This window comes from Artibeus jamaicensis, unplaced genomic scaffold (genome assembly GCF_021234435.1).
Source record: "Artibeus jamaicensis isolate MK-2021 breed Jamaican fruit bat unplaced genomic scaffold, CSHL_Jam_final contig_1016, whole genome shotgun sequence".
NCBI lineage: Eukaryota > Metazoa > Chordata > Mammalia > Chiroptera > Phyllostomidae > Artibeus > Artibeus jamaicensis.
In genome coordinates, this window is record NW_026521195.1 from 2,838,854 (window position 1) to 2,861,348 (window position 22,495).

Here is a 22,495-nt window from a genome sequence, read left to right on the forward strand (position 1 = left end):
CTGCCTTCACTTCCCTGTACCTGCACTTTGTGATGATCCAAAGCAGCCTCAGTGGCTTGTGGAGATGATCTCTGAGTGTCCCCAAGAGGGACAAAAGCAAATCGTTTCTTGCTGAGATATAAGGCAATCCTCACCAGGACGCTTTGGCCTAGAATTACTGTCCTAATGGAACCAGCTCACCATCATTGTCACCCTTGAACGTGAGGCCAGAAAAGCAAGGTTAATGAAGAGGAGAAACCCGATCTTTTCCGGACGCAAAACAAAAACATAAGAGAAAGGTTGACAGTTGCAGTTTTTTCAAAAGACGATAGGAAACGTGTTTTGTGAAGCCCTGTGTGACTTATTTTTAAGTGCTGTCTTGAAAAATAATTAATAATGAAGCCAGGAGGGCCATGTGATATGTTTTCCTGTCTGTGATTCCAATGGATTCCTGTTTTTGGAAGACATCACTCCGTTTAAATCCCAAATGCATTCAGTCGGAGAAATGGGCTTCCAACGACAGAGTCTCGAATCTGCACTCCAGCCCGCAGGAAATCTGATGCTATGAGGCCGGTAGGAAGCCATAGAAACTAATACCGAAGGGAGACCAAGCAAGGAAAAATATCTTCTCATCCAGGAATTTACCGTCAGCCCTGCTATTAATAGACACAGTGGGGATACCATTTCCATTGCTCAACGGCTGCATGAGTTATTATACTGTGAAAAAAAGTGAGCCAAGGCTGCTGAAAACTTATAGATGATGTTTATGCCTGTACTTCGGTGACTCAGCATCATTTATTTATCTTTTATTGCTCCTTGACCATCTCATGGGTAATAAACTAAAGGGACACCAAAGGAAAACACAATGTGTGCCGTCGTTTCCCGATGACCTATTATTCGTTAAAGAGACAAAACGCCCTGTGAGAAAACAGAATGGTTCTCCAGGCCAACCACAAGCGAAGGCAAGTCTCGAAGGGATGGCCCCTGGGTCGAGGAAGCCAGGAACGGGAGCCGCATGGGGCATCTTCCTGGAAGAGGCCGCCGCCCTGCAAGCATCCACACACGTGGGCTTTCAACAAGAGAGGGCAGAGGTGCAGGAACAGGGAGACGCTGTCACTGAGGTCAGACACCTACAGGGCCACAAGGGAGGGAAGGAAGCTGCGTCTGTGTCAAGCCGGAGACAGCGAGCTGTGGACTAGCTTCAGGTCAAGGTGAGGCAGGAATCTGACCAAGCTGTCGGGACGAGCCAAGCTGTGCCACACATTCTGAGCGATGGGAACTCTCAGTCTGGAACCAGGCACGCTGACCGGATGGCCCTTTGTTGTGGAGGTGGGAAGCCAGGGTTCCTGGAGAGAGTGGGGACACCTGGGGTGGTCGATCCAATTCTAAATGTTAGTGACACCTAGCACAGAGCTGCAGCTCCCCAGACACAAAACCACACTAACACCGGTAACTGTCCTGGCCCCGCACTTCCTGTCTGTTCCCAGGACCTTGTCTCTGATGCCTCCATTGAGCTGATGATGAAATGGGAGGACTTAACCCTGAGAAAACCCTTCTGTAGTTTGGCCTTGAGGGAGAACGAATCGCTTTAACCTGCTGTATCTTTTAGAAAGGGCAGGAGAGAGGGACTTCTAATCATGTACAGATACTCATCAACTTACGATGGACTTACGTCCGTCCTAATACACAGCACTGTTAAGTTGAAGATATCATGAGTAAAAAAATGCGTAGCCTACACCTAGCCCGCTGAACACTGTAGCCTGGCCTGACGGACCATAACCAGACTCAGAACGCAACCTCCCAAACTGTGGGCAACACAGTGCGCTGTAGCTCGTCGGCTGTTTGCCCTCACGATGGTGGGGCTGCCTGGGAGCCGTGTCTGCCGCTGCCCGGCAGCACCCAAGAGTCTGTACCTCGTGCCCCTCACCTGGGAGAAGTTCATATCTCAAACTCCAAAGCACGATTTCTTCCAAATGTGCATTGCTTTTCCATCATAGTAAGCAGAAAAAATCCCAAGTCAGACCATCGTATGCCTAGACCACCTGTGACTCCTGACCACCTGTTAGGTCTTCCTCAAAAGACAAAGGTTGGCAGAGGTTGGCAAAGTCCAGCACACCAGCCATATCCAGCTGCTGCCTGTTTTTGTCAATAAAGTTTTACTGGCACACGACAGCGTCCTGCCTATTCGCATGCTCCCATCTCAGCGGGTTCTGCACTCATGCAGCTGAGTGGAGAGGGTGGGACAGAGACCACAGGGCCCGCAAACCCGACATACTTATTCCCTGCTCTTTGCAGAACAAGTTGACCCACCCTGTCCTGGAGTGTCAAAGAGGAGGCTGCAGGCTCTTTCCTGGACTTGAGACCTGCCATGACTGGCCAGCTCTGGCTGGTACCACCATCTCTTCTTCTTCCACCTAATAATAGCAAGGGGTTACCTACGAGAACTGTTACTTTTAATTGATAGCTCTCCCCACTGGGGCTAAGGCGTTCTAGAAACAGTAGTATCTGCGCCAAATTGAGATTCTTCAGTGGCAGGAACTTGGCCTGCGTGGCCCCTGAGTTCACTTAGCGGTTGTTAGTGAGGTCTGAGTCAGTCTTTCCTGCTCAGTGACCCCGGGAAGTGGGCGTTGGGTTGCAGCACTAACCAGGGACCGAGAGGGCCAGGCCGCCCCCACAGGCAAGGTACGCCCTCTTGAACTGCCACTTCCTTTTCCCATTTTCAAATGAAACTTAAAGAGAATACTTTCTCTTAAAGTGAATAGCAAAGGAACTTTCTTTTTTTAAAGAAGATTTTATTTATTTTTAGGGAGGGGAAGGGAAGGAGAAAGAGAGGGAGAGAAACATCAGTGTGTCGTTGCCTCTCACACACCCCCTACTGGGGACCTGACCCGCAACCCAGGCATGTGCCCTGACTGGGGATCAAACCAGCGACCCTTTGGTTCGCAGGCTGGTACTCATTCCACAGAGCCACACCAGCCAGGGCTAGGAGAATATTTAAATTAAGTAGGAGTAAGTGAGGGGAAAATGTCCATTTAAAAACAAGCATAAAATAAAAATGCGCGTGCACACACAGCCAACAAATCCAGCTACACTTACAAAACCACCACAAAGAGTCAAGAAGGCCTTTTGCTAAATGAAAAGTCATGGTGGTAGAGAATGTTCTGAGCAGTGAGCTGCGAGCTCTCTAAAGGGAATTCTCCTAAAAGGCACACGATAGATGTGGCCGCCTCTGTTGTGAGTGCCCAGCTCAGGCTGCCTGGTCAGAAATGGGTCTGGACACCTTTGGAGCCCTGGGTCTGTCCCTGTGACCAGGGCAAGCGGCCTGGCTGCGGTCCCCTCCAGCTGTCCTTCCCGTAGCAGCAGGAGCTCAGGGCTGCTCGCCAGGCCGCACACAACAACAGAGTGAGCGGGCGGGCAGAGGGCTCGGCCTCAAGCGTGCTTGGGAGGAAGGAAGCAGCTCATCCCACTGGGACCCGGTCCAGGTTCAGTTCAGATGTGAGTCCCAGCGGCATTTATGAAGGGTCTGCCATGTGTCAGGTGCTTTGGCCACGGACTCTCCCACCTCACTGGGTCCTCCCTGGAGTTGGAAGTCCCTGTGTTCTAGAAGAAGGAAAGAGACCCCAAGATCGAGAAGTGGCCTGGGAGGGGAGGGAACCGGAGTTCTCGCCCAGCCCTTGTGACTGCACGGCCCTGATGGGTGCCCGGAACAGTTCGTTCGTTGTTCTGTAATCAGAAAAACATGTTGGTTTCCGCTTCTTTTTTCTGTTTTTACTTTTCACATCCTACCTGACAAAACCGTGAAGTGATGGTGTGAGCAGTTGTGCCGAGGACCTGACATGTTTCTGGGACTTGAAAGACATCAAGCCTCTCAAAACTCTAGGGAGATTGTTTCTCTTCTTTCCGCTGCTGTGCACGCGTCCACAGCAGTGAAGGGACACGATGCCCCCACACAGGGCAGGCGCTCAGCCTGAGGGAGCACCGTGCAAGCTGAGGCTGGGGAGCAGCTTAGAAATCTCAGGCAGGTGTGCCAAATAAAGAAAATCTTTAAAAAACAAAAAAACAGATCCATGTGGCTCAGTTGGTCAGGAGTGGTCCCACAAATCAAGGGGTCTCCGGTTCCATTCCAGGTCAGGGCATGTGCCTGGGCTGTGGATTCAAGTCCCCAGTCGGGGGCGAACTGGAGGCAACCAATCAATGTTTCTCTCTTACATCAGGCTCTCCCTCTATTTCTTTCTCCCTTTCCCTCACTCCAAAAATAAATACATAAAATATTTTTTAGAAAAAAGGAATCTCAGGCGGGTCAGCTTTGTCACTTCCGCTGACTGCCTCCCGGTTTCCAAACCCGTTTGTTTCCCAAGCACCCCGGTGAGCCGCGGGCCTTCCTCCCACCTCCAGCGGCCTCACTGCACTTTCCAGCTCCTGCAGGAACAGATAGTTCCATGTTTAATGCTCGGGAGACTCCAGATCTGCCCTTGCTCCTAGGGGTTCCCCCGACGGAAGCCTCCGAAGTCCTCTGTGAGCTCCCTGCAGGTCATCCCGGGCTCTCCTGTGGTTCTGAAGAGGGCTCGGAAGCCCCTGCACAGCAGAGGCTGGGCGGGACCCTGGCCGGCTGAGGGACCGGGCGGGGCCTTCCCAAGGAGGTGTGCCGAGGGGAGGTGACCAGGGTCCTCGCTTAGCTGTTTGGTGGTGTCATTAGTTTGGAGGTTGTGATTTTGGGGGTGTGCGTGGGTTTTTTCTAATGCACATGGGTAAACCAACTTAAATGTGTGTCTATTTAGAGACACAGCCTTAAAATACAACTGTGGAATAGAAACTATTTTTTTAAGATGGGTAATAATAGAAGAAAATTTTAAAGGACATTGAAACCATCTTGGGTGGGGAGTGGACATGCAGTGCCAGGTAGAACCCGAACAGAGTCGGTCTGCAGAGAGACACTGGAGAGTTCTTTATTGCCCATTGCCAACAATGAGAATTTTGTCCTATAGAAAGAGTGGCTGGGAAGCGACTCTTCTAGGTACCTATCGAGAAACTCCTAAAGGGTGACTTGTACCCCCAAATTAGAATATGGGCAGTGACCCAGAGGAGGGGAGGCAGGGAACAAACCTGAGAATTGGAAGACAACTTCTTTTTTGAGTTGGCAAACCACGGGACGATGCATACTAAAGTCACCCAGGCTGGCACTTACGGCAACTATTCTTTGACTCGGAGTGGGGACTGTCAGGCCTCCGTTCACTCAGTAAGGGGAAATATGCAGTCCCCGTCCAGGACACCTGGGGTTTGGTGATTTCTCCCCTGTCTGCTTCGTGGTCCTTGAGCACGTCCCTTGCATGGCTCTGGTATGTGCTGGGGTTATTTCATGTGTGAATTACTCTCCCCGAAGGGCCAACACGGTCCCTCGGGGCAGTGAGTACTTCTGATTCATTCTTGGCAGCCGACGCTGTGCTGCCTTATTGATGATGTCTCAGCTGAGTAAGTGAACAAACGTGGCCCTCGTACGGCTGTCAGGGCACATGTGGAAGGAGCCTTCCTCGGCAGCCACAGTGGCACCTGATGACGCCCCCTCGCCGTGGTGGTTTCCAGCCCCAGGTGGCATCCAGATGACTTCGAGAGGGACAACTCCCTCCGCGAGTAAACAGCCCAGCGTGGGGAACATCATTCAGGCTGCATCCTTGGGGAGTGACTCACGTGCGCCTCAGGAGAGCGCAGGACGAACGAGTGTGAGCCGGGTGGGGACCGCGCCCGGGGAGGAAGTCTGGTTGGCACTGCCTCCCTTCGCCTCCACGTCACCTTGCTGGGAACGACGTAGAACAGAAGGCATGTCTAGGAAGAGCAGAGCGGCAAGAGGGCTATGGGGATGTGGGAGCGTGGGCTCGTCCTCGCTGCCACCAGCTCTCCGTGGGTGCGGTTATGTTGGAGGTGAGAGGGGGCGGCAACTGCAGGCCATCTGTGTCCAACTTCAGTCGGGACTTGACCCGGGCATTCAGTCAGTGGCCTCGGACTCTAACCCCATTTTGGACTTCCACGTTTCCCGCATCTTCGCCAACCCCTCCCCCACCCCGGGCTGCCCCATTCTTTCAGGTCTTCTAGCTTTCGTAGTGCCAGCCACCTGGTGAGGCGGGCAAACCCAGCGGGAGTGCAGTGGGGCCTCCTGGGGTGACCTCTTGCCCAGCAGGGGGCAGGCGGTTTTCAGCAGGAGCCCCCTGGAGAGAGTGCTCTACGCTCCTGGGGTGCAGGGGAGCATCAGCGAGTGCTGCTCCTGCCTGCGCACTGGCTGGTCCAGGGCTCACGTCGGGGATGACACAGATCGGAAGCCTTGGTGTGGCAGTGGCAGCAACGGAGGCCTCGGTGGCTCGGCCAGCAGACTTCTGGAAGGGAAGTGCTGTTATTCATCTCAAAAGTATGCCCATGTGTGAAGAGAGTCCCTGGACGTGAGTCAGCAGCGGTCCCCTCGAGGAGATTAGGGAAACAGGACCCAGGCCAGAGCGGAGGCGCTTCGTCATAGCTCCAGGAAGGAAAAATCAGGCGCTGTTCGTGCTGTTTGTATTTCCGCATGCAAAGTGCGCACACTGAACCCAGTGTTCTGTCTTCCTCTGGGGCACCCCGCTCCACGTCAATATTCAGTCAAGGAATATTCCGGCCACATGTGTGTCGGAATCCGTGGAACCTGACATAGCCATGAGTCTTTGTTCAGTGCTGTCCTTGTGCTTAAAATCCGGACGGCTGGCAACCGGGGCTGCCGGGCCGAAAGACATTGCTAAGCACCTAGTAGGTGCTCAAGGAGATTTTTGGGCCTGAATGAATAAAAAGAGGAAGAGGTGGTACTCTCCGAGATCTTTTTTAGTCTGAATCAGTTTCTGACCACCCAATAAGAGGTCCGATTCATTTCTGATTTATTAGCCATTCAACTACCTATAAAAAATGGAATGGATTGCCAGGTCTGTGGTTTAAGATCTTAAATTTCTGTAGTTAGAATGTTTCATTGGACTACAATGGCAAAAAGTGATGTATTTTATTTTTTTAAATATTTTATTATTTATTTATCTTTAGAGGGGAAGGGGGGGAAGGAGAGAGGGAGAGAAACATCAATGTATGGTTGCCTTTTGTGCGTCCCCTGCTGGGAACTGGCCTGCAGGGAACCTGCCTGCAACCCAGGCATGTGCCCTGACTGGGAATCGAACCGCGATCGTGTGGTTCGCAAATATTTTATTTTAGACTTTTAACGCACCCCAAATCTCAACACAACGCCCAAGTCTGCTGAGTCCATTTAAAGTTTGGAAAGTCCTTGGGGAGTGGGGGTCGTTTGCTAGCATCACTGAAGACACACAGGCAGCAATAGGTGTCAAGTTTTGTTGGCTGCGGGAGGGAGATTGGCGGTCCGTGAAGCACTTCCAGGCCCACGATCTCACTCTGGCTCGCACCTGCCCCGCTAGATGCCCCGGGCTGGTCCCGTTCTAACCAGTGAGACCCAGAGAGTTGAGACAACCGGCTGGAGACCATCCCGTCATGATACATCGCACTGATAGAGAGATGCCAGGTGATCCCTGGACTCACATTTCATGGTTTCTCACAGAACTGGGCCGTCTGGTTTCAGACACCCCGGTTCACACCCGAGAGAGTGGACAGAGCATGCAAAGCACCCCCTGCTCTTCTTGGTGTAAATTTTTTTTAAATCATAAACTTGGCTTGGGCTTGTTTTCATGGCTAGGAGAGAACCTGGGGGTGGAAATCAAGCGATTTGGGTGTTCTGGCCCCTAAGTCAAAAATAAAAGAGATGTTATTTTCAAATCCTCTGCTTGTTAACTTAATTAGAGTTACTTTCGCCTGCAGCTGTGTTGGACACGCTAAGGCTTGGCCAGTTCAGTCCAGTAGGCATATTATAATCGCAGGGCAAGTTACCAAATACTTGGGAGGACTTCAGAGTATTCCATGTGTGTTTCCAAGTTGCAGCTTAGCTACAAATGCAGCTCAGCGGCTATCTTTGGAGGCCTACAGGCTAAGAACTCTTCATTAGTTATGAAATCAAATGTGATCAATGAGGAACGACTGAAAAAATGTAAAGTTAGGGAAAATCTCCACAATTATCATGAATCTTATCCCACTTGGCAAAGCCTTTGACTCACCAAGAAAATCTAAATGCTCCTTTCTACTTACCTTTATTGTTTTCCTAATAACTTCATTATGACTCGACCAGTGAGTGTCTACTTTTCTATTCTTACCAACTCTTGTGTGGGTTTTATAGGCTAGTCTGGTACTACCCTCACATTTTATAACACTTGTCAAAGGGATGGATTTACTCCATGTTTCCCAAAACCAACACATTAAAGCATATATTTATAGATCTGGAAACCATCTCTGTGCCATGCCTGGCGCTTTCTGGCAGTGGCCGTAAGCAACGACTCTGAACAGTCACGACGTGAATAAACCACAGGCTCATCGCCCGCCTGCCTGACACATTCCGTATATAGCGCTTCATTATTTGTCAGTTGTGTCTAATTTTTAAAGTGCTTCCACTAAGCCTCTGATCATGAATAATGCAAGACTTTGAGGCTCTTAATAGCTGTACATGATCATTTCTCCATTTTGTTTCTTTTCTAAAAACCTGTATTTTATTGAAATACCCATCTTCTGCCCTTGTGCGTCACAGATTTTTGTAAATTTTATCCTCGGTGTGTAAAGTCATATATGGTCAGTATTGAAAATTTGAGAAATTTTTAAAAAGCCAAAGGGTGGGGGGCTGGGATGGGAGTAAAAGACAGAAAAACTGTACTTGAAGAATAATTAAATTTTTTTAAATGCCAAAAAAAGAAAAATTTGAGAATGACAAAACTATAAGGATGAATTTTTTTAAATGTGTGATATCTGCTTCAAAACGAGGTGCTTGTGAAAAATGGGCCAAGGCAACTCGGGAGGCCCCGGAGAAAGGTTGACAGAGCCCCCACGGCCTTGGCAGCCGCCAACATGGAATAGAGAAAACAGCAAATTAAAACAATTACACATTCACTCAGGCAATTCCAAAGGCGTCTGAGTGGATTTGGGAAAATCTGGAGAAACTTGTTTCAATGTTGTGTCTCCACCAGCAACGCAGTTTTGCCCAGGCATGTGGGCAAAGAGGGGTGTCTCCCCCCATAAAGACATAGCAGAAGGACAGACTCTCCTCATAAAAGAAGGGGCATTTTGAGACTAAAGGGAGGCAGACTGCGCCTATTCTCAGTTCAGATAAATTGCAGGGCTCCTGATAACTTGCCATGAAACACTTGCCTGGATCTGTCACTCAAAGTGGAAGGCAACTCATCAAGGTGGGAGAGTCCACAAAACACTGCACTGTGCAATCAGCCCAAAGGGCAACATTGCGGCGTCCCACGCACACAGAGTTCTAAGCCCCCCACGCACACGGAGTTCTAAGCCCAGCAAGACTGTTCTGAGTGTGAACCGGAAGGAGTGCTGGTTTGTGGGGCAGGGATTGTCCGGGGAGGTGCGTGAGGAGCTGCCTGGGGTGACGGTGTGACTCTGTGTCCTGGGAGGAGGGTAGGCTGCACACAGGTGTGCACTGGGGACCGCTCGTGCAACGCCACACTTCAGACTGATTATGTCGCCATGAGGGGATGTGACCTCAGCAGCAACTGCAAACGAGTATTGAACTAGAGGCCACAGCAGGCCAGGTGAGCTGTACTGGGACCCGTCCCTCCCTTTGAAATGCATCAGAGGGAAATGGGTCGATATGTGATACGGCGAACAGAGTGAAATGTCACCAAAGCTTGTTTGCAGTGCACCTCTCGCATCTTTTCTCTGCAGTTACAGATCTTCCTCCACAAATTTGAGGAAGAAAAGCTAAGTTGCTGGGCAGGGGCTTCCTCCTGGGGCCCGCCGCTGCCCTTGACTCAGTCAAATTTGTCTTCAGATGCAAAGCACGTCACTAGCATTTGGTGAGGAGCTGCACACAAACACTTTCAACTGTCGAATGTGTAGCACTAAAGCAATATTAACTCTCTCTTTGAAAAATTGCATAACCACCCAATCCTAAATGCATGTTTTAAGGACATTCTTGAAGTACAATGTGTTTCTCTCTCCCTCTCTCTCTCGATGAACGTGACTCTGCTTAACTCTGGACATTTGACTAAGCCTACCTGCATATCCAAACACCCCCACACCAGACAACACCTTACGGCAGGTGCGCACCCACAGACGTCCCCTGACACCCGTCCACATGCACCCTGTGTTACATTGCCGTCGCCTGTCTCAGTAGTTGATTTCACCAAAGTCACCTTCTTCACCCAGCCTTCAGGGCAACTCTGGGAGGCGCGTATCATTTTCACCATGTCTCTGTTGGAGGGAAGTGGTGCAGAGAGCTGTGGGAAGAAAGTCAAGGTCACCTAATGAGGAAGAGGCTGAACTGAAATGTTCTCTTGGGTGAGGTAAGAGGCTCTCACTCTTCCAAGTTTCCTCTTAAATCTTCCAATGGGTCTGTGATTTTTACTTTTTTTAAAATAAGTTTTCTGATTCAGTGGTCTCACGTTGAAGTGTTCTCATTGCTTTTTTCCTCTGACATGAGATGTTGGTTATAAACATGGAACCAAGATTACACTGTTCAATCAGCTTATGGCGACCCTCACCCTATATTTCCCTTGGATGCTGCTGTCCCCTTTGGGGCAGACGGTAGGAGAAAGCCTCCTAATGACTTCTTTGGACACTTCTGTACTTCCCTCTGGAAAGAGGATCGAGGCGGGCTTGCCTTAGGCTGACGTGGATAGACATCAGCTGCTTGCTTCTTCTCCAAGAACAGACCTGCTAGACAGTGGGGCATTCGGGGGCCTTTGCAACTCTTTTGCCATTATTAAAAACATAAATAAATAATGGTCAACATTTTGCATGATGCTTCTTTAAATATTTATGTCTGTTTCCTCAAATAGGGTTTCCAACCTGGAATCACCCTGACATGGGTGAAGTTTAAGCATATTTATTTATTTGCACAAGCTGTCCAGTGGCTTCCCGAAATGTTTTCTGAATTCACACTCACATCAATAACGAGTAGTGTTGCTATTATATTCCAAACATAGGATCTTTTTTCTCAATATCAAAGTAATTACTGCTAATCGTAAACCATGATGATTCATGATGGATGTTCATCAAATGAATACTTTCAGGTGCTCATTCATCACTTTTTGAATGAATGCATGCATGCACAAGTATAGTCTTCTTGAAATTATTTTTTTTTCTGTAATAAAACAGGCTAGCCCTGGCTGGTGTGGCTCAGTAGACTGAGTGCTGGCCTTGGAACTAAGAGGTTGCTGGTTTGATTCTCAGTCAGGGCACATGCCTGGGTTGTAGGCCAGGTTCCCCAGTTGGGGGCGTGCGAGAGGCCACCAGTCGGTGTATCTCTCACACAGGGATACTCTCTCCCTCTCTTTCTCCCTCCCTTCCCCTCTCTCTAAGGGTAAATGAATAGGATCTTTAAATAAATAAACAACCCATAAAATAGGCTAAACTTAAATGGCACGTTTTCATTGTTTACTGCCACCAGTTGCTTCCCGGTTGATTTAATAATAATCATCCTTTGGTTCAGCTGAGAGGAATGAACAAGCAGACATCCTTGATCATTTCAGATGAGAGCAACGACTGTCATTTTCATCGCTCTGTGTGCTGAAGGAGCCTCTTCTGAAACGTGCCACAACCCCAAGTTCTAGTCCACACTGTCCAGCCAGCTGGTGTGAGGGCGTGACCCACACTGTGATGACCGAGACCGTAGCCCATTTGTTAGGTTGACATTTAGAGAGCACAGTCTCCTGGCCAGGACAGCAGGGTCTGTTTCCAGGTGTAGTGGTGGGGAGATCACAGGTTACTGTCACAGCCCTGTGCCCACATCTGCGGTGGCATTTGTAAGGACCTCGGAATTGGGAAATCTGTCTGGCCCCGTCTGCACACCTTGCCACCAACTGGATGCAATGGCTCCCACCTGAGGCTGAGATCGAAGCAGCCTGGACTCCGGGGTGGAAGCAGCCTGGAGACGCCGGGCTGCTCCCACGTTGAGGGTGGAAGAATTAAAGCCATTCCGCCCCTGGAGCCAGCCCACCCGGGGTTCCATCTTGCCGACTGGCAGAGCTCCAGTGCGAGAGTTTTCTCCACCACTGAATTAGAATGAGACCCTGGCAGGGCAGGAGACAGAGAGCCCCACAGGGTGGGAGAGGAGGTGCGGATTGCTTCACCCCCGATGTCGGTGTGAATGCGGGGGGCTGCTTCCGCAGCGTCCAAACTCTCGCTCTGCGGCACCGCGACACTGAGAAGCCAAGGCAAGCATCGGACGGTGCTCGTCACACAGCTCCCGTGAGGAGGGACCAGAGAAGCCTGTAAAAGAGCAAGGGAATTTAGAAAGAGCTCCTGAAGAAAGTCCCTGCCTGTTGACTTTGGCCTTGTCTTTGCACTCAGCCACCTGGTTACAGATCACGGTCCTGCCTTTGCAGACTGGGAAGAACTCAGCCGGTTCTGGATCACACTCCAAAGCCAGAGGCCCTATTTCTTCACTCTGATGATCACCTTGGTTCAAAGTGTAGTCCCGAAGCAAGCTCCTGCTTCAAAGCCCCCAGCTTCTTTGTGTTTTGAGATGCCTGCCAGAACCTGTCTTTTAAAGAGCTGGGTCTGTAAATGTGGCTTTATTATAATCCTCTCCTTCACTTTGAAATACAGACTACCACGTGGCTAACTTGGTCCCCTAGTTGTCTGTGTTTTCTTGCATTAACTTTGATACCTTCAAATGTGAGGGAGCTGAGGGCACCCAGGCTGTGCCGACGGGGCAGCCCCGCTTTGCAGGCCTCATGCGGAGGGAGAGTAGACAGCAGGGCTGTGCGTTTCTCCGGAGCTGTGTCCGTTTTTAAGTGTATTTTCCTTTTGTTATCTACTAAGTCTTGTGGAATTAGACCTCCCGTTTGTTTTCTGAGGCAATCGTTTAGAAGAGTATTTTCCATCTCCAGCCATTTGGGTTTTAATCGACACTCTCATTGTGGACTTTCGACAGGACGATGCTGTGGTCAGAAGAGAGTGCCCAGGGTACATAATGTTTGTAAACAGGCTTTGGACACCTATAATGCAGCCTGCTCTCTTTTTGCAAAGTAAAGTGTTCATCCCATCGTTATTAACTCAACATTGTAATTATATTATTTTTATAGGGTTTATGATATGTATTTATTTTGCCTACTGAAGCACTTACAGGCTATTTTGTCTTAGAGATTTTTATGGAATTCCATCTGGGTCTCCTTGAATTTGTAACCTGTTTAAACAAGTTCATGCAGTACAGAAGCGAGCTCTCCCTAATTATAAACTGCGCCTTATAAAACTTGGACATGTTTTATCGCATTTGCCTTGATCAGAAAAAACTAATCCTGTGCGTCGCTGAAGTACAGAGTCGGTGGAAGTTTGTGAATTTTGCCCATTTCAGTTTCGCTTCCTTCCTGGGCATTTCATGGGGTCTTTTTCTCTCTTTGCAGTTTGCCAGGGGACCAACAACAAGCTGACGCAGCTGGGCACTTTAGACGACCACTTCCTGAGCCTCCAGAGGATGCTAAACAACTGCCAGGTGGTCCTGGGAAACCTGGAAATCACCTACATGCAAAGGAACTACGACCTTTCCTTCCTGAAGGTCGGTTCAGTGAATCCACTCATCTTACCCAAGTGTCAGAGAGGTAAAGGGAGGTAGAGAAAGACCTGGACAGAACGGACTGGACGCGGGTTTGCTGCTGCTGTGGCAGTTCCGAGTCCTGCGGAGCCCTAGATGCAGGTTTAATGAGAAGGCCACTCTACCAGAAAGTGTCAAGGCCTAAAAAAGTATCAAAGAGAAATGGGCCAGGCTGGCATTTTCCTGTCACCATAGATGCCAGTAGGACTCTCGTTAACCATGGCTTCAGCCATGGTATCCTGGTAGACTGGCTCTTAATTTTAAAAAAAAACTTGCTTTGGCATTTCCCATTCTCTTGGTGTACACAGCCCCACCATGGCTGGTCAGTCAATGCCCACCACTGTCCCTAGCAGCTCCCAGCGGGCTCTCGCCAGCCAGGAGGAGCCAGCTCTGTAGGCTGCAGAGTTTGACAGTAATTGAACTTCAGATTTGATTGGCTTCCTTATGATTTTTTTCTTTGTTTATTTTCTTAATGAGAAAACAGGCAAGACAGGCACAAAATAAATTAATAAGGCGTTCCCATCCTCACGTGGGTGTGGTGAACACTGAGCAGAACCAGAGTCGCAGCGCTGCAGCAGAGCGCCAGCATCCTTCCTTCCCACCTGCAGGCTCAAGGGGCACGTGCGGGAATGACCGACAGCCCTGTCACCTTCCGTCCCTCAGTGTGGCCACCAACGGGCTTGGCACTTGTCAACCCCATGTGTGTGTAGTTCAGCGGGGTGTCCTGGGCTCCGGGGGCCCAGCGGAGACCTGGCGTTCTTGAGTTCCTCCGGGAGAAACAGCACGTTCCTGTTTCATCTCCGCAGACCATCCAGGAGGTTGCCGGCTACGTCCTCATCGCCCTCAACGTGGCGGAGAAGATCCCTCTGGAAAACCTGCAGATCATCAGAGGAAACGTGCTCCTGGAGAACACCCACGCCTTGTCCGTCTTGTCCAACTACGGGCCCAACCGCACGGGGCTGCGGGAGCTGCCCATGCGCAACCTGCAGGGTGAGAGCCGGGCCCGGGGAGGCTGGGCACGCGGAGGGCCACCCGCTTCCTCACCTCCACTCAGGGAGACTCCCCTTCACCCAACACAAGCGCACTGCGTGTCAGCCGCGTGCAAGATGCGGCAGGTGGAAGTCGCTGGGAAAGGCGGTGAACAATGAGACGGGAAGGGAAGGTGGAACCCAGGGGCCTGTCACCCCATGTCCACGGGGAAATGTCCCAAGAGTCAGTAAGAAATGGCAAAGGGTCTGGGGAAAAGAGGGTATGACCAGAATTTTTGTACCCAGGGAAGAGAATAAACCACCAGTCTCATTACCTGGGCCGCAGGTGTAAGGGACACGAGTGGAGAGCCACGTTGGAGTTGGGCAAGGGATGAAGGCATCGCAGGGGAAGATCGAGCTCTTGTGTCCGGGACACAAGTGTGGGTCTTGTGGCAGGACGTGATGGAAGGTGACCCAACAGGTGGGAAGTTGGGTTTTTTAAATTGAACATGACAACGATTGTGCTTTCACTGTGAGGCAGGGACAGTCCCGGGTGAGTTAAATCGATAACGTCACTGAACACCATGCCTTTTCCTCAGAGCCCCGGCTCCACCCCTCACCAGCCAGACACCCTGCAGTGGGTTCCCTATGTGTCTCAGTCCCCTCATCAGCAAAATGCAGGTGACCGTGGCGACACCCATCCTAGGGTTGTTGAGACAGTTGAGTGAATTACTGTGGAGAAAGCACTTACGCCCTATTTCTACTGTTGGCACTATTTCTGTCATTGGCACTGATGTTGTATAAATTCAAATTAATGTTATTAAATAATTCCTCAGGGTCAATTATTTGACATTGGTGATTAGCCCAGTGCCAGCCACAGAGGGAGAGTCACCCCTCGTTGGAAGTAAATACACAAGAACAACCGCCTCAGGATCACCTCTTTCTCTTCACGGCCGCCCGGCGGGGACCCCTGAGTCCCCAGCGCCTCGCCACCTCCCTTTCCTTCCCGCACATGCCGAGGGCAGGCATCCCGTGAGGCCCCACCTCCACCCTCCATCTTGGCGCCGTGGTCTGTTGCCCAAATTGTCACGGCACCCTTGACACCCCTCTTCTGCAGTTTCAGTTCCCACCTGCCGTAAAGCGCTCATGCACTCGACTCTGGCCCCCTCCCAAGAGAATGCTTTCACCGGATGGACCCACTGCACCTCTGGCTGGGCATCCGGAGCTCCACAATCTGGCCCTTCCCAGCTCCCAGCCCACCTTTCTGATTCTTTTATTCTCCTCCCTCCACTAAAGAAACTGCCCCCCAGCCCAGCCTCCATCCCTGCCCCATCTTGTCTGCCTGACACCCACAGTACCCCACCATGTCCACACCTGTCCACGCCCCCGGAAGCACCAGTCTCTCCGACAGCCTCCGAGGTCTTTCCAGGGAGAACCCTTCCTTTTCTACATTGTTGCTTGGTGCGCAGGTGCCTCCATCCCTGCCTGCAGGATGCCAGGCACTACTTATGCACCTGCATTTGGTGTGTGGCAGTCACAGGGCCATTGCGAGGATTCAGATAATGCACGTAAATCACGTGCTGTGCCCTTCTGTGGGCACGTGCCCGCCAGCTGTGCGCCCTGCCTGTCCTCCCGTGCCCATCCTCAGACAGAAGCCAGCAGAGCAGGCTCAGTCTTGCTGACTCCACAGCACTGGCTACAGTATTTTGTGCACTTAATTGCTGACTCCACAGCACTGGCTACAGTATTTTGTGCACTTAATTCATTCAGTTCCTGGTACATTTCATGCTGCTGCTGCCGTACTCACCCTTTGCTCTGGCTTTGCCACTTCTTCATCACCCCTGATTTTTCATGTCCTGTCACTTCTTCCTTGGAAATACTCCTTCAGTCCTGTACATCCTTTGTATCCCTGGTGTTTGCCCCATCATATCATCATACACACAGATTCTTCTTGATCCTGGTCACTGTCACACCCCATCCCCCTGAATGGCTTCAAAGTCACCACGAGCATCACCACCGCACCTGGCATTTCCCCCCTACCGTGTTGACGATTGCCATCACCCTTTGTTCCCCATCTGCCCCTTCAAATCAATATCCTACGGTCATTCCAGGGCAGCCTGGATCAGCCGCCTGGGAATGAGCATTTCACCACATGCCCATCATTGTGCTGTGCCTACCGACTCAGGCAGGCACTCCCTTCCCCACCGAAGTTCTACATTCTGCTTGTTTGTGGTTCAAAGGCCCAGGGGAAATCCTAACTCCTCTATGCTCAGTTCCAAATTCATTTCCCACCTGCCCCCACTGAAGTCCAGGGGTGGGGAGTGGGGATGGTGCTCCTGTGCTCGCTGGAATCTTTCTAGCAGAAGGCAACCTGGAAAAAACACAGGCCTACCTCATGTGAGCTCAGCAGAGATGCCGCAGGCTCACTGGGGGTCCTTTCTCACGCAGAAATCCTGCACGGTGCTGTGCGATTCAGCAACAACCCCAGCCTCTGCAGCGTGGACACCATCCAGTGGCAGGACATCGTGGACGACAACTTCCTGGGCAACATGTCCACGGACTTTCAGAACAGCCCTTCCGGCAGCTGTGAGTAGTTGCCAGGGCAGGGCAGGGCCGCCGGGTGGGGGCTGGGAGAGAAGGCCGCATGAGCAGGGGGTCCCATGCACCGAGGGCAAGAAGGGGCAGTGGACAGGGGATCTTCCCCCTGCAAGAGACCTGTCTGAGACAGAGCAGGACTAGAGGCAGGACATGAATTCACTGGCCGGCACATGTCTTCCTCTCTGTCAGAGAGACTCTGTTGAGCATTGTCATCCTCACTACTTTTCCTGTGTAAACCTCTCACCGGTATATAATAGAAATTTGAAAACTATGGTAAAGATAAAAAGTAAAAATAATGCGGTAGCTCTACACAGACATAGTCACTTTGAACATTCTTCCGTGTCACATGGGCCATTTCTTCTCTGTGCTTCTTTCTCTCTCAGCCTGTCTGCCTCGGCCGCTCTCCCTTCAAGCCCTGTCCGCTTAGGGTCCAGCCTCACCGTCTTGCCCGATTCTGAGGTGCACCAGCATGGTGTTCATGCCCTTCACCCCTGGGGGCGGTTGTGAGAAGTGTCGGTCATACTCACGGGGTGTCCAGGGTCGATAGTCCCTCGGTGTAGCATCAGCTCTTCACCGTTTAACATCTGAGTTCTTCCAGAAACGAAATTCTTCCCAACTGTGGGAGACTGTGGGGCACGTACTAGCTCCTTGAGGTGATTGTGTCATCACTGGGGGGCAGACCCCTTGTTACCAAAGCAGGTGGTCCGCCTGCTTTCTGTCCATAGATAGGACCCTGGAACCTTCAGATTTCCCAATGCTGATAAAAGCAAACTGCAGCGAACAAGATCAAACACCTCTGCAGCTGTAACTTGTGGTCGATCACTGATTATGAAAACTGTAAAACCGATCGATTTGTCGGGAATGTTTTCAGACAGTCCTGTGCAAATCAATAGCTGAGGTTTTAGGTCATCAGCCAAGCGAGGCCCACAGAGGACGAGTGGCCCTTTGAACAGGGGTCTGTGCCTCTCTCCGCCTAAGAGTCCGGGGGCTTTTAGTTACTGGACCCCAACCCCCCAGGATGCCTGACCCACCCCCCACCCCACGAGTGGACACTGCAGGGCTGCAGGGGGTGCATGCCGACCCCCCCCCAGGGTAGATACTCTCAGCATTGAGGGAGGTGCTGGAAAATTCCCCACGCCCAAGCAGACTTGACGTCTGGACCTAGATCCATTTAAATCCCAGTCCTGTGGGCCGTGAAGTCAATAACCTCTCTCTGCCTCAGTTTCCGAGGCTGACGTGGAAATCAACGCAGCCCGTGGTTCCACTTTTTTTTCCTTATGAGAGTCTTTCCCATCACCCCACAAACAGACCCAGCAAACAGAGGGACAGAGAATAAGAAGCGTGAAAGCTACTCCTCATTTCTGGAACGCCGCTTGGCTCCCGGGCCCAGGGAGGGGGTCACCTGTCTGTCTTCATGTGTCCCTGTCACCGAAACGTGGGTTGATCGGCCACTCTTCTGTTTCAGGCCAGAAGTGTGACCCGAGCTGCCCCAACGGAAGCTGCTGGGGTGCGGGAAAGGAGAACTGCCAGAAACGTGAGTGTGCGCAGCCCTTCAGACACACGCAGGGGCCCCTCCCCTTGAACTCAGGTGCTTTCCCACCAGGGGCTCCGAGAGGCACCTCGATCTCAGGGCCAGACCTGAGCAGACCTGTGGATGGCTGGTGCTGCCAGTCCCCCGGAGGCGAACAAGCCGGGCCGGCTATTCTGGGCCCTCCGGCCGGTCAGTCATGAACAAGAGAACCTCAGCCGCAGCTGCCGGCCACTCCCGCTGGTCAGCGCGTTTGGCAGGTCTTCCTGGGGACACAAGGCTAGTCTGGCCACCCCCCCACTGCGGACCCATCTACGCAGACGTATGAGCAGCTTTTTCAGAAGGGTCTTCCTGCAGGACGCCGAGTGCTGGAGCACCAATGGCCAAGGGGCCCAGGACAGGGCAGCTCGATAGCTGACCGCCTGTCCGTGACGGACAGCCTCGCCTGGCCACAATGACGTGGCCGCCACGTCCCTTTAAACCCTGTTTCCTGGCTGGCATTTTTGTCATTTGTATGTGCTTTTGTATCACCCAGAAACTCAGTTAATTCTGACAAGTATTTAATTATTTAGCAGGTCTTAATGTCCAGGCTTGACCTGGTCAGTTCTCCTAAGTGATTGAAAACAAATGGGATTAAAAAAAAGCAGAGGTACCAGAAAGAAAAGTCACAGTTTGATGGAATCTGGCCCAACAGGCCTGTCTGGGGACTTGAACAAGCCACAGGCGGAGTCACTAAGTGTCTCCTTCCGGTCACTGCCTCACCCACGGTGGGCAAGTGCCCTCCGCGGTGCCTGGGGCGTGACTCCCTGTCACCCTGGCTCTTCCACTCACCTGCGACTTCTGCTCCTTTCCAGTGACCAAAATCATCTGCGCAGAGCAGTGTTCGGGGCGCTGCCGTGGCAAATCCCCCAGCGACTGCTGCCACAACCAGTGCGCGTCCGGCTGCACGGGGCCCCGCGAGAGCGACTGTCTGGTGAGACCCCCTTCCTGCCAGCCCCCTCCCCCTGGTGGCGAGCCCTCGGTCGCCAGGTGCTGCTCCCTCCCCCCAGCCCCAGCCACACTGGGCGGCCTCCAGGGGTTGTGATGTGCAGATTAACACTTGTCCTGACAGACAGGGGCATTGCCCCTCAGCAGGGGACAGAGCCCCTGTTATTGTCCTGCCTTCCCCACTAACTTTGGGACCTTGGGCAAGTTCTACAGCCTCTCTGTGCATTGGTGTCCTCCCCTGACAGTGACAGGTAATAGAGTACCTGGGTGTTATGAGGTCTAAATGACGGAACGCAGGTGGCCCTGGGCACGGAATGAGCACCAGAGACTAAGTACGAGTTATTTGCCATACAGCGTTTGTGGCCATGGTCGTCACACCCTTTACTCTTTAACCGACCTCTCCTTACGAGCGCAGGGAGCTGATACCGCAGGGGCCCTGAGACACAGACAGAGGCAAGGGGAGGCCCATCCCGCCGCACAGAGATCTCGAGAGGGGTCTTCGGCCCCAGTGGCCCCGCCATTTCCCCCACGGCTCAGGGGCCGCCTGCCTGCATCCCCTCACACACCTGGGGTCTTAAAGCTCTTGTTTTGGTCCCTGTGGCTGCAGGGGGCGTCCCCAGGAGACTGGCTGTCCCAGCGGGCTGTGGGTGCCCGATGGGCTGCCCCTGGGGAGTCCTGGGGTCAGCGCCGAGGATGCTGGCAAGATCTTCGTGGCTTCTGGACAAGCCTGCAGTGGAATCCCAAGGTCGCTGGAGCTGGGGAGGGAGAGGTTTTTGAGTTCCAAGGGCCGCAGCCACCGCCCGTGTTTTGACTCGGGCACGTGAGGCATCAGGCTGGTCCTTTCGAGTGGCATGTCTCTGCTCAGGGTCCTCTGCGGTGTGGCGATCAACTCTCAGGTGGCCTCAGGTGTTCTGGTAAAGAAAACCCCGGGTAAACAGTTTAAAAATAATGCCCCTCTTTAGTTCCCGCCCCAGTGGATGAACTCCTCTGTCGTTTCGTCAGATAATAAAGACACGTATTTTCCTATCGGCATAATCAATCATCGTTCAGACAGTGTATTTAAGAAAAACCGTGCTTTTAGGAGAAAGGTCTTTCTGAGGCTCCTGAAAACACTTCACTAGATTTTTCTGCTGCAACCAAATACCTGAACAGTAACTGAGGCCCTTCCTCAGTTTACCCCTGCGTGTCATCCCCCCATGACAAGCATCAAGCTAAAAATATACGGTTTCAAAGGGAGAGGCAACAAGCATTTATTTCGGGTCAAAAAACAAGCACCAATTCGGGAAGCACCGATTCAGGCAGAAGCCCAAACAGTGTTCCAACGGGGAGACCAAGGCGAGGAGTGTTTGCGAGACAGGGAAGGGGACAGTGACGTCCGTGGCAGGAAGGCGTTGGGGTTGTGCAGAAGAGCGAACATAGGGACACTAATTTTAAACCGTGTTTCTAATTTTCAGCCGAGTGGTCATAACATCTCCGTCCTTGTCACCCTTGCTAATAGTCCTGTGCTGCGTTGGGCCCCACCCAGAGCTGTGGTGCCTGCCGAACATCACAAAGGTTCGAGGCAGAAGACAGGCCAGGCTGTTCCTCTGGTGGCGGCTCTGGCTCCGCCTCGTATCAGGTCCCCATTCGCATTCCCTCTCGCACAGGTGTGCCGGAAGTTCCGGGATGAAGCCACGTGCAAGGACACCTGCCCGCCACTCATGCTGTACAACCCCACCACGTACCAGGTGGACGTCAACCCAGACGGGAAATACAGCTTTGGAGCCACCTGTGTGAAGAAGTGTCCCCGTGAGTCCGTCACCCTTTCACAATCAGGCCACAATTCCCCGAGTCCCTGAGGGAGCCCGTGAGGCCCCGTGGCGGGTTGATGTGTTTGCCGCATGGCCGGGCGTGTCCCCGGCCTGTCAGGGGCAGATGAGGAGTAAGTCGCTGCCACAGGTGACAGCGGTGGCTGCCGCTCTGCTCACTGGGTGCCTCGTGCTGGGGCGGCCAGGGCAGGACACAGCCCTGTGGTGCGGCCCCCGGAACCAAGGTCCAGCTGGAGGAGTCCAGAGCATTCAGCTGTCCAATAGGTGCAAACCCATGGCCGTTGGGTCCTTCACTGTCCGGCTCTTGCTCCAAACAGGTGTTTAATAACCTGTATTAGGGAGTGTGTCGGGAGACCTGCCTTCCTGAGTGGAAAGAATTCTGGTGAAAGTTGTGCACTTAGGAGAACTGTATGGGGTGTTTGTTTGTTTGTTTGTTTGTTGGTTTTGGTTTGATTACTGGGTTTTGCTCACCTGTATTTGCCGTGCACTGGTGGCAACAGCATTTGCAGTAATGTTGACACCGATCACGTCCTCACAGAAAAAGCACAGGGTTGTCTAACGAACAAGCTTTAGAGACCGATCTTGATTTCTCAGAGGGGAAATGAACAAAGAAAAAAACTTCTGAAAACAACAACCAAGGGAGAGTTTGCCCTACCAGATAGATGAGCAGAGATGAAAAGTTTTAAATTCTGTGCAGAAAAAAATAACACAAATAGAATGATAAGCCATTGCAAGGCAAGTGACAAAGAAAAAATGGTCACGGTTGTGACACGGGTACACTCTCTGAGAGAAGGGTTAAGACGTGGCTGGAAGCCCAGGAAAGCACACGGAGCCCAAGAGAACAAAGACAGACGATTCGCAAGAAAGATGACGGACGTCTGGGAGCTGTGTTCGAGGATCTACAAGGCCGAAGCAGGAGCTCAGACAGCCCCTGAGAATATTAATACTTGTGTGCAATCGACAC

General features: G+C 51.8%; 1 protein-coding gene across 2 annotated transcripts in view; it reads left to right on the forward strand.

Moving 5' to 3' along the window:
- The window catches only part of EGFR (epidermal growth factor receptor), a 140,053-nt gene that overhangs the window by 83,108 nt on the left and 34,450 nt on the right, over positions 1-22,495 (forward strand). For both annotated transcript variants that reach the window (XM_037156057.2, XM_037156058.2), the window contains exons 2-7: positions 13,455-13,606; positions 14,449-14,632; positions 17,059-17,196; positions 18,674-18,742; positions 19,591-19,709; positions 21,370-21,511. In XM_037156057.2, the coding sequence (XP_037011952.2) occupies positions 13,455-13,606; positions 14,449-14,632; positions 17,059-17,196; positions 18,674-18,742; positions 19,591-19,709; positions 21,370-21,511 (804 nt within the window). The remainder of the gene's footprint in view (positions 1-13,454; positions 13,607-14,448; positions 14,633-17,058; positions 17,197-18,673; positions 18,743-19,590; positions 19,710-21,369; positions 21,512-22,495) is intronic.